The sequence below is a fragment of the Phocoena sinus genome, chromosome 20, assembly GCF_008692025.1.
Source record: "Phocoena sinus isolate mPhoSin1 chromosome 20, mPhoSin1.pri, whole genome shotgun sequence".
Taxonomy (NCBI): Eukaryota; Metazoa; Chordata; class Mammalia; order Artiodactyla; family Phocoenidae; genus Phocoena; species Phocoena sinus.
In genome coordinates this window covers 7,210,938-7,223,111 of record NC_045782.1, presented here as the reverse complement: position 1 = coordinate 7,223,111, position 12,174 = coordinate 7,210,938, and the positions used below count along the sequence as shown (strand labels likewise).

At 47.9% G+C, this 12,174-nt stretch overlaps 1 protein-coding gene across 2 annotated transcripts in view; it reads left to right on the top strand.

Moving 5' to 3' along the window:
* The window catches only part of USP43 (ubiquitin specific peptidase 43), a 61,617-nt gene that overhangs the window by 14,414 nt on the left and 35,029 nt on the right, over positions 1–12,174 (top strand). For both annotated transcript variants that reach the window (XM_032616837.1, XM_032616836.1), the window contains exon 3: positions 4,989–5,092. In XM_032616837.1, the coding sequence (XP_032472728.1) occupies positions 4,989–5,092 (104 nt within the window). The remainder of the gene's footprint in view (positions 1–4,988; positions 5,093–12,174) is intronic.

Below are 12,174 nucleotides of genomic sequence, written 5' to 3'. Positions count from 1 at the left end.
TGACAAACGTGCCACTACACTGAATTCCATAATCTTAGCATGAACACATTTTGAAATCAGAATGATGTATTAAAAAGAGAGAGATGGGGCTTCCCTGGTGGCACAGTGGTTGAGAGTCCGCCTGCTGATGCAGGGGACACGGCTTCATGCCCCGGTCCGAGAGGATCCCACATGCCGCGGAGCGGCTGGGCCCGTGAGCCATGGCCGCTGAGCCTGCGCGTCCGGAGCCTGTGCTCCGCAACGCGAGGCCACAACAGTGAGAGGCCCGCGTACCGCAAAAAAAAAAAAAAAAAAGAGAGAGATACTGTTTATTGAAGTGTGTTACATGTCAGACATTTCATATGATGCTTTTCATGACTTATTTCACTGATGCATAGGACACACTCAATAAACCCCTGAATGGTTGAATAAATTAAGTAGTTATCATGCTTTAATATTTGATGACTCATAATAAGGATAATAATAAGTAACTCATAATAAGGTTAATTCATATATTACAGTTAATGGAAATTTAGGTTAAATTGTCCAAGGTCCTTCAACTTCTACCTGTGGAAAGAGAATCAAACCTGAGTCTGTCTATTTCAAAGCCAGTGTGCTGGATCCCTTTCCTTATCCTGAGTTTCTTGTGCCTTCTGTTTCCCACCAGAGGGAGGGAGGAGACCCGGCTGCCTCTTCCTTCTGGCTGCATCTAGAAAAGTCTTCTTGGGAGTTTCCTGGTTGCCTAGTGGTTAGCATTCCAGTCTTTCACTGCCATGGCCTGGGTTCAATCCCTGGTCAGGGAACTGAGATCCCGTAAGCCGTGTGGCATGGCCAAAAAAAAAAAAAGAAAAACCACCAACAACAAGCTTTTTGTCCTGTGCCAGGCAGTGCTTCCTACCTGGAAAGTAGGAGGGATAAACAGCCTTCCCAATTACCTTTCAGTCTTCCTCTTTTGTGCCTTTGTGGCGGGAAAAGGCTTTGGACTTAAGGATGAGGAAGAGCACAGAGAGGTTAAGTAACTTGCCCTAAGTCACACAGCAAGTCAGTGGGAGAGCAAGGATCCAGATCTAGAAAATTCAACTCTAGAACAGGGCTTCTTAGCCTCAGCACGTTTGACATTGGAGCTGGGTAATTCTTTACTGGGAGGGGTGTTGTCCTGTGCGTTGTAGCATTTGCAGCGCCCCTCTACCTACCAGATGCCAGTGGTACCCCTAACTGTGATTGATAAGCAAAAATGTCTCCAGACATGGCCAAATGTCCCCTGGTGGGGGGAGGGAAAAGCGTTTCCCCATTGAGAACCTCTGCTCTGGAGCCTTTGCTCCCAACCACAGTTCACCACCCCCAAACCTTTCTTTAAGACGCCTTTGAGTTTATTTAAGCCAATAATCCATAACAACTTCAAAACCCACATAAAAGCAGCCCTAATTGGTCTTCCAATTCCCAGTGTGCCCCGCTACTATATGTATATGTTCTCCACGCTGCAGCCAGAGTGATCTTTTCAGAAAGGAAATAAGATCACGTCACTGTCCTGCTTAAATTCCCCTGGTGGCTTCCTGTTGCACTTACAACAGAATCCGGACTCCTACGCGGCTGACGGGGCCCTACCTGACTGGCCCACCAATCACTCCACCCGGTTTCAGGCCCCTCTGCCCCTTGCTCATCGTTCTCAGCCACGCTGGCTGCTTTCTGTTCCTTTAATGGCTAAGGGTGTCTGGAGGGCACCACAACCCAGCAAGACCAGGGGTGCTTGTTGGTCGAGGAGAGGAGCTTGGCCCACTCTTCATTTGATCTGATTGAAACCAGAAAAGATCTTTTACTCTGTCTGGGGTCAAAACCTCTCCTGAAATTCACTCTTAGAAAATCGGGCTGCCTGCGGAGGCCTGGCTGTGAACGCTTGAGGGTGAAAGAGCAGAGCTATTGGACTATTTGGCACAAACTTCATTTTCTGTTTCCAAGAAGGAAAGGGACTGTCCCCTGTGTAACTCTGAACAATTTTTCTTTCCGAGGTTATTTCTGTTTCAAAACATATGAAAGCCGTGTAGTTCGATTTATTTGAAACTAGAATAGAAAACATAAGGACCGCTTTCTTCTCTGTTAATGCAACGATAAATGTTTTTGTCTGGTGAATAGGGCATCTTTTTACTATCCTGTAGACACTGTGACACTAGCAACCTTTTGGGTAGTTTATCGTACAGGAAACGCCACTCTTGCAGAATTAAGAAAGGGATGAGGGTGGGGAGAGGACCAGGAAGCTAACATTTATTAAGCACCTACTATGTGCCAGGCAGGATACCCACATCTTTTTTGGTTCAAATGATGGCTCCATGAGGTGGATGTAATAGTCCTATTCCTTTTAGATGTGGAATGAGGCTCAGGGAGGGTTTTAGGGTCACTTCGTTAGCAGGGCAGCGCCAGCCGGGTCTCACCTGATAGACCATGCTTTGTGAGTGACCCTCTGCTGTCTCTTACCCCAGCCTTGTCTGGGATTTTCACTTTCCATACCCATCCTTGGATGGTCACGTCCACAGCCTCTCTCAACGCGGGCTGCCTTATCATCTGGGTGCAGAAGCAGCCCAGATCATTGTGAGGTCTTTGGTTGCGAGGAACGGCAGCCAACCAGATGACTCAAACAAGAAGGGGATTAGTTGGAAGGCCAAGGGGGAGTGTGCAGAATCGAAGGGAAGGCTGAAGACCAGGCTTGGAACCATCAAGAACCAGACAGCTCTGGGGTAAGGGTGTCTCAGTGGCAGGAACAGCTCAATCCTCCAGCCTGGACACTTCTGCTAGAGTCGGTATTTGCCGCCTTTGGGTCACTCTGCCCATGATTGACACGCAGGGCAGGAACATCCCATCTGTCTAGCTTGGGTCATGTGCCTGCCTGTCTCTTGGTAAGGGAGGACAGGACCCCCGAGGAAAGAGCCTCCCCTACCTCCCCATGGACTGAGGCTACTCCCAAAGAAGAAGGGTCAATCCTGAGCAGGCCCAGATGCCAGTGTCCGCTCTGTACCCAAGTTCTCTCTCTCCTCCGAGCCCTTCATTTACCTGCCGTAGGTGTCTCTGCCTCGAACTTGGCTTGCCCTCCCCTCCTCCCCTGACCCACTTCTCCTTTTGCCTTTCCCTCTTCTGTTAATGGAAAGTGGTTCTCCAGGCATCAGACTGGAAGCTTGGAGCTGGCCCTGTGTATCCCTCCCTCTGTCTCCGTTTCCTTCCCCATCAGGTGCTCAGTTATGAGCTGTGCGCACAGGGTGTCTTGATTGAGTTCCTACCTCCTTTTTATTTTCATGGCTCCTACTCTAGTTCACCCTGTTGGCACCCGGACCCTTGAGCCTCATAATTTGTGTCCTAACTCCAGACGCCCCCTCCTTCATCGTGCCCACGCCCGTCAGGTTATAGTGTGTCTCTGTGTATGTAGCCACCGCTTAGGTTCAAAACCCACTAGACACTCCCCTTCATGTAACAACAGCAAACACTTACACGGTGCTTGCTGTGTGCCAGGCCCTATTCTAAGTGTTTTATATGTATTAACTCTTTTAATCTCAAAATATCCCTAGCACGTTGGTACTGTCGTTCATTACCCCTTTATTAAATTGGAAAACCATGGAACAAAGAGTTTAAGTAATTGATTTAGCTGGATCAGAGGTTGAGAAACTCTCACAGCTAAGTACCAGCGCAGGGATTTGAACCCCAGCAGTCTGACTCCAGCGTCTAACCCTTAACCCTGGTACTATGCTGTTTACTGAACCAGGAATCTTCTTTAGGACATTTAAGGCCCCATCCAACATGGTACCAGACGCCCTCTCTAGCTTTGTTTTCTACTCCCCTTTGCACATCCTGTATTCTGGTCAAATTGGGTTTAATGAAATAGTGGGACTGACTCTTCTTAGTATTTGTCACTCTTATTTGTACCAAAATTTTATTATGAAAAATTTCAAACATGGAAAAGTTGAATTCCTTATACAGCGAATATCTCCTACCCACCACCTAGATTCTATAATTTACATTTTACTAAAATTGCTTTATCATGTATTTTATCTACCTATCCATCCGTCTGTCTACTCATCACTCCATCTTTTTCTCATCTTTTTTTTTTTTGGATGCATTTAAAATTAAATTTCAGACATCAGTACATTTCTCCCCAAACACTTCCCCTGTGGTCCTTTCTCCTGGCTCTTTGCCGGCCTTAAAGACGGGAGTGATGTGGCCAGAAGCCATGGAATTCCCGCAGCTACCAGAAGGTAGAAGAGACAAGGAACGTATTTTCCCCCAGAACCTCCAGAGGGAGTGCGGCCTTGCTGACACCTTGGTTTCGGCTCCGTGATGCTGATTTTGGATGTGCAGTCTCGAGACCTGTGAGGGGACACATTTCTGTTGTCTCAAGCCACTAGTTTGTGGTCGTTTGTTACAGCAGCAACAGGACACTTACACATAAGGGAATGTAGAGAAGGATACAATAGGACAGATTGTGGAGGGAGGAGGCTCACGCATCCATTATTCTAAGGTGCAAACCTGGTCTGTCTGAGAGAGACAATGTTCGTGTGAAGACTGGCTCCCTGGAAAATGTGGACAGAAACAGCTTAGCAGGTGGAAGATGGGCAGATTTGGTGTGGATGTATTTGAAGTGATGGCAGCTCACCCAAGTGAAATGTACGGAAGGCATCTAGACACAGGGGGCCTAGAAGGATGGAGGTAAAGAACAGGGTTCTCCACCAAGGTACATGCTCTTTCAGCGCACACACGCACACACACACGCTCTCATAGTCTCTCTCCCGCTGTCTCTCTCTCCTCTCTCTCTGTCTGTCTCTGTCTCTGTCTCTCTTGGAATTGGGGAGGTCCAGGGATTGAAGGAGAGGCGGATTACGGTAAGACAACATGGAAGGTCCTGGTTCTGCAGGTTTAGGTCCATAGAATGGTGCTGAGGACCCAGGAGGAGGTGTAGGTTCGCTGGTCTGAACGCAGTGGAGTGGTGAGAGGCACATCTGATCTTGCTCCGTCTCCTCATTTCTTTGCAGCTTCAGCCTGAAGCCAGGAAGACCTCCGAGGACCTCCTGTCGCCATCAGCTCAGCTTCCTCTAGGCCAAAGCTTTGTGCAAAGCCACTTTCAAGCACAGTACAGGTAAGAATGGGGTGTGTTTAGAATCTGTCCTTAAGGGCTCAGCAAACTCCTATGCTGGTAACTAACCTCCCTTTGCCAGGTTTACCCCGAGATTACAAAACAACAGAAACCATAAACACTCTTCTCTCTCCCATTATAAATCCCAATTAACCACTAACTTCTATTGTCTCTGACCCTCAGTATTTCAGTTTTTTGTGTTTTTTATTTTATTTTTGGCTGCGTTGGGTCTTCGTTGCTGCGCACGGGCTTTCTCTAGTTGCGGTGAGCGGGGGCGACTCTTCATTGCGGTGCGCGGGCTCTAGAGCGCAGGCTCAGTAGTTGTGATGCACGGGCTTAGTTGCTCCACGGCATGTGGGATCTTCCCGGACCGTGGCTTGAACCCGTGTCCCCTGCGTTGGCAGGTGGATTCTTAACCACTGTGCCACCAGGGAAGCCCCCTCAGTATTTCTTTTCTTTCTTGCTGTCTCTTGGGCCTTCCATCCCCCCCTTGAAGCAGAGGTGATGCAAGCATGGTTCTCCAGAGTATGAATGTGGAGGCCAGGATCTCCCCAGCAGGCCATCATTGAGAAGTGGATGAGATCTTTCTGGTTTGTTCTTTATTGCCAGAGAGCCAAGTTTCACACATTATTTCCAGCATAATGGAGGACATAAAAGATATATAATTATATAGACTCTGACTTCAGAAAGTATATGTTCTCTTTGGGCTTTTATATATGACAGTTCAGAGATTCACATAAGGCAGAATATTTTCAAGAACGACAATGTTGTAGTGAAAGCACTAACCCCCGGCCGGGGCTTCTCGGAGGAGGTATATGCGTTTCCATGGGCTCTGCAGGATGAATAGGGTTGAAAAGGGTGGGAACATATTCAATGAGAGTGACATCTGCTTCGAGGTGGGAATGAGCTCAGTGATCAAGATTGAGGGGAAGCCACTGGTTACATATACGTTCGCCCAGATAGTTTTTTTTTTTTTTTTTTTTTTTTTTTTTTTGCTGTACGCGGGCCTCTCACTGCTGTGGCCTCTCCCGTTGCGGAGCACAGCCTCCGGACGCGCAGGCTCAGCGGCCATGGCCCACGGGGCCAGCCGCTCCGCGGCATGTGGGATCCTCCCGGACCGGGGCACGAACCCGCGTCCCCTGCATCGGCAGGCGGACTCTCAACCGCTGCGCCACCAGGGACGCCCCAAAACATTTTTTTATATTCTTCTTTTGGATGTTGCATTAAATCACTTCCAAAGGTGGGTTTTTCTCTGAGTCTTCTGCATGCTCTTCTCTTTCCTTTGCCCTGTTGTCTTTTTCATAAGCCTCCTGTTGGTTTTTTATCTCTTATTTACTTCAAACAAAGTAACGATTATTCAGCCTTCTAGAATTCACTTACAGCCGTTTACTTCCATACTTTTGGGAGATTTGTATTCTTTGTATTTAGAAAGGAGAAGATGACTTAAAATTGCCCAGAAATTGTGCTAATTTAGGATTTATGTTATATTCATGGATTGTCCATAATATAATTTGGATGTGATCACTGTCTTTGAGGTGATTATTTATTTAGGAAGAGCAAGTAGTTTTGGAAACACTTTGGAAGAATGCCAAAGCTGCTTTCCCACTGGAACAGAAAATCCATAGCACTTGAAAAGTTCCCTCACCCTGCCCCACCAGGGAGAAGGACTTCAAACGACCTTGAACGACAGCTACAATGACCCTGGGGCACTCCCCTCCTGCCCTGGCTTGCTTACCACATTGGGTAATTCAGATCTCTTCTGGATGAGCCCCAGTCTCATCGTTGTCCATGAAGAAATGCCCACTGGAAGCAGCCGCACAGCACAGGGAGATCAGCTCGGTGCTTTGTGACCACCTAGAGGGGTGGGATAGGGAGGGTGGGAGGGAGAGGAGGGAAGAGATACGGGAACATATGTATATATATAACTGATTCACTTTGCTGTAAAGCAGAAACTAACACACCATTGTAAAGCAATTATACTCCAATAAAGATGTTAAAATATAAAAAAATAAATAAATAAAATAAAATCCCCCCTCCCAGAAAAAAAAAAACAGAAATGCCCACTGATTTCCTAAGAGAAGTGGTGATGCACTACGAGATTTACATGGAGGAAACCTAGATTTCGTGTCTACGAACACACCTTTTAGCCATGAAAGCTGCTTGCAGGGCATCTGTCTTATCTCCAGGTACTCAAAGCAGAGGCTGCTTGAAAGCAAAATAAGGAGACAGAGGAAAAGAATAGAGGAGGAGGGAGAAGAAAATCTAGAAGGAGGGAGGGGGAGGCATAAGGCAAGGGCGGGTTAGAGCTTGGGGAAGGGTCACCGTGATTGGCTTCAGGTGCCCCTCCTCTGTGTCCCCCATACCATAGATCTGCCTCCTTTCTCCACTCACTCATTCTCTCTGCCTTCTTCCCTTCTTGTCCACACATCCTCTTTTCCTTCTTGCACATCCTTGAGCATCTGATACTGCGCTTGGTCCAGTGGCTACAACGAAGAGTGTAACTCCTTGCCCACAAGAGGAAATACTAACCAAGCAGATCCCTTTATTCTCTGGGTATTTAATCCATGCCTACTACGTGCCAGGTCCTCTTCTAGGTGCTGGGAATTGAGCTGTGAAAGGAGTCAGCCCCTGTTCTCAAGGAGCTCACATTCTACTGGGGGAGGTGTTAGATAATACACACATAATACACGCAACAATTTGCGATGATGATGAATGTCACCTGGGAGGCGGGGTAGGCAGCTAACCTTAGATAAGGTGTTCGGGCCAGGCTTCTTTGCAGAGGGGACATCTGAGCTGAGAACTGAGTGACAAGGAACCAGCCGTTGAAATACTTGGGGACAGGGTATTCCAGGCAGGAAAAGCAGCAAAGGGTCTGGGGTGGGAGTGATCCAGGCAAGTTCAGGGAACAGAGGGCCATCGAGTAGTGAGGGGTGGGAGGTGAGGCTGGACAGGTGGGCGCGCACCTGGTCGTGTGGGTTGTAGGCTCAGCGGCAAAGGGAACCACTGCAAAGTTTAAGGCAGGGTGTGGTCTAATTTTCCATTTAAGCAATTGGCTGGTGGGGACTTCCCTGGCAGTCCAGTGGTTAAGACTCCGCACTTCCACTGCAGGTGGCACAGGGCCGATCCCTGGTCGGGGATCTGATCCCACGTGCCCTGCGGTGTGGCCAAAACAAAAAAGAAGAAAAAAGAAAGAAATTGGCTGGTTGTTTTGGTGATGAAGGGAGGCAGGGCTGGTAGCTGGAGCAGCAGGTGTTGTGCTGTTCTCTCAGTGGGAGAATGGTGGTGGCTGGACCATGAGGTAGTGATGGAGATGGAGGGACGTGGGCTGGTGGGGAACAGAGTCAACAGGACTTGCCAGCGGGTTTAAGGGTCAGGGGTGGAGGGACCAAGGAAACAATGAGCATCTAGGGCGACTCCTGGGTTTTTACATAGTTGTATAACTGGCACGTGCTTTGATGGAAAAATGGAGGGAGCTTTGAAGTTCATGTTATGGATGCGAAAGCGGAAAAAAACTCTTGTTTCCCTTTGCATTACTCTTGACTACTTCCACACTCACAATCCTTCTGACCCCAGATGTGCGGGTGTTTTTCCCACACCAAGCAATTCTACGATTCTCTCTGGACGCCAACTGAGTGTCCTACAATTTAACTCAATTCTGGCACTACCTACTTAGAGCGGGCACGGACCCCGCAGGTTAAGGGCTCAGTCCCAGAGGACTGCCTGCCCACCGGACACCAATTGCAAGTCCCGGGTCGTCACCTGCGCTGCTGACCGACTGGCTATAAATTGGAGGTTTCCACGGCCCCCTCCTCGGGTTCAATGATTTGCTAGAGTGGCTCACAGAACTCAGGAAAACCGTTTACTTACCAGGTTACCAGTTGATTTGGAAAGGCTATAACTCAGGAACAGCCAGATGGGAGATTCATAGAGCAAGGTCTGTGGGAAGGGGCGAGGTTCCGCACCCCTCGCTGGGTGCACTGCCCTCCCAGCACCTCCCCGCGGTCACCAACCTGGAAGCTCTCCCAGCCCCTTCTGCTGGGGATTTTATGGAAGCAACATTATGTAGGCATGATTGATCCAATTATTGGCCATACGTGGTTAACTCAACCTCTGACCCCCCTTTTTTTTTTTTCCCAGGTGGTAGGGGTGGAGCCCTCTAATCCCATGCTTGGTCCCTCTGGCAACAAGCCCCCCTCCTGTGGTTTTCTCTGGGGGCTTTCCAGATATCACCTCATTAGCATAAACTCAGGTGTGGGGGGATGGGGTTTGTTATGAATAGCAAAAGATGCTCCTTTTACCTTCATTCTTGCTCTTATCACTTAGGAAATTCCAAAAGCTGTAGGAGCTCTGTGTCTGGAACAACTGTTGGAGACCAATTATATATTTCTTATTATAAATCACAGTATCGTAAGGCGTGAGTCGGGGGAGGATTCGTGAAGAAGTGACATTTGAGCTGATCTGAGACTAAGGACCGCAGGGACCCTTTGTCGATTACTATAGAATGATGAGTAAGAAGCAAGATATTCATGCTGGAAAAAAAGACTGGTGACAGCTAAAAATAGCCGCTTTCTGCCTGCTGGTCCAGAGTTAAGAAAAAATGTAGTTAGAGACGTCCACCTAGGCTAGGACTCTTGAGGTCTGAAAAGTGATTTTCTGTAGCCGTCGGTGGGCACCAGCTCCACACTGGAGCCCCTGAGGGTGATACTTGCTGTCCTGGACCTTCTTCAGCCTCTTTTCCTTGGGGGGAGGTTGCCTTGGATGAAGGGCCGCCCTGGCATCGGCCTTTATGAAACTGAAAGCTGGAAATGTTATTATGGGTTAATTCAGAGATCCCTGTTCACCGAGATTCTCCCTCCAGCTCCCTTGTCCTCCTTCTTAGGGGGCTGAGTTTTTGCCTTTGGCTGGAGGAGAGAAGGAAGAATAGAACTGGGGTGCTGGAGGTTATAAACTAGAGGACAAATAATTCGTTATTCTATATGATTATTACCACAGCCTGAAAACCTCTGCAAGTTTAATAGCCAAGGACTGTTGCAACGTTGGAGTTTGGGCTACAGGTGGGACTGTGTGTGTGTGTGTGTGTGTGTGTGTGTGTGTGTGTGTGTGTGTTCATCTCTTCACAGCATTCATAGCTTTTATTCACAGAAAGCCTAATCTGGTCCCCGTTACAGGCAGCATTCCCTTTTAGGCAGAGTACGTTTTGGAAGGCTTCCTCAGAACAGATCTTGGAGAGGTGACATCTTGCTTGCGCGTCATCATAATTACCTTGCCGACTTGGACATCCGTCTCGCCAGCCAGCGAGCAGGTGAAGCTGGCCAGGTTGGAGGTGTCAGGCGTATATTCAGCAGCAGTGAGAGGCCAGAATGTGAAACGAGCAGTGCCAGTTCGGGACATTTGTAACCAGTGGGGAGCAAAGAGCAGTTCTGAGTTTCAGCAGCAGGTGAGAGGCTGGCTTTGGAACAGAAACAATTTGACAAGGAGGATGAAATAGCTTAGGGAGATGGGTAAGTGAACATGGAAAGGCATGGGGGTGATTTTCTGTCTCTTTCCTCTGTAAGCACCTGGGAGATCGTAGGACAGGACCGTGAAACTCTGGGGGAGATGGCAAGGACGAAAGGACCCCCAGGCCACATTTGAGGTGTAGGTGGAGCCTGGTAACATCTGGAGTTTTCTGTGAAAGTGACACTGCCCTTCCCCCTGATCTGTTGGTCGCACTCACTTTCCTCATTGCTCATCCTTTGAGGAACAGGTGCATTTCATGTCCTCTCTGTGGTTTATTATGAAAACAATACATTTTGCCCATCCTTTAAATACAAAATTAGACCGTTCTGTGATTTTGCCAAACTACACATCTCTTGCTCCCTGCCAGAAGTTCATGGCTGAATCTAAAGGCCGTATCCCTGAATCAGTTGACTTTGATGTATCTGCAAGAAAGATGCAGCCTCGCTTAGTTTTAGTAGCTTTAAAGAAAAAAAGAATAAGTCCAAGAAAAATATTCCTTCTCATTTGTTCACTTAAATATGAAACAGGGATTTGGAAATTTCCCAAGGACAAAAATACATGTTTCAGGCCTATGTTACGCCACGGTACGTGATGGGTGAGGGGAGGAGAGGGGAGGGAGAGAAGCTGGGGTGGCAGAGGGACCCCCACAAATGACAGGTCCCCCTGCTGGTTGGAGCTTGATGTCTGATGCCTTCTTTTTACCAAAATATTGCGATGGTTTTCCCAGAGGGAAATTTACCAGAGAGTGATCGAACATTCAATACTCCGGTCTGTACTCGGTTCTGTTTTCTAAAATCATGGTTGGCATTCTATTAACTTGTATCCAGGAAAGCCTACTTGCTACGAGCAGAGCACTTAGGGTTGCCTGGGACAACACCCTGAAAACCTCAGGGGTTCTTGCTGGGCCCTGGCTTTTTCTGTTTTGTCTGCTCAATGGAAAACCAATCCAGCAGGACTGGTGCTTTCTGTCGAGATTCAGGAAACCTGATTCTGACCCCAGCTCCGGTTTTCTTGCTGACTTACCCTAGGGCTGTCCAGTGCTGAGAGCAGGACCTGTGGTGGAGTATTCTCCCCTGTTCCCAAGGAAATTCATGTAGATTTTAGGAGAAGGACTGTAGCATCCAGAAACCCCTTATATCTTGGAAGAATATGGAGCATTACATGATGAAGGAAATAAAATAAGAGCACCCGGGTGGAATATAAAACTCGCCTTTCTCTCTCAGAGATGCATGCTAAATATGGGAGTGTTAAATTTCAAAGAGCTTAAAGAATATAAATAAACTATGTGGATCTGCTTGTACTCACGACATGATGATGGGCATGGGCTCTGGAACCTGAGCCAGCTCTGCCACTTAAGAGCTGTGTGTCCTTGGGCAAGTGACTTAACCTCTCTGTTTCAGTTTTTTTCTTCTATAAAGTGGGGATCATCCTGGTTATTATGGCTAGCACACGGGTTAATGCATGCACAACGCCCAGTTTTTAGTAAATTATTTCACCGTTAGCTGTTACTACTAGCTGCTATTTCCTGAACTTTGTTTCCTTTAGCCGTACAATGAGGCGGGTGGATTGCATCAGTGGTTCTCCGC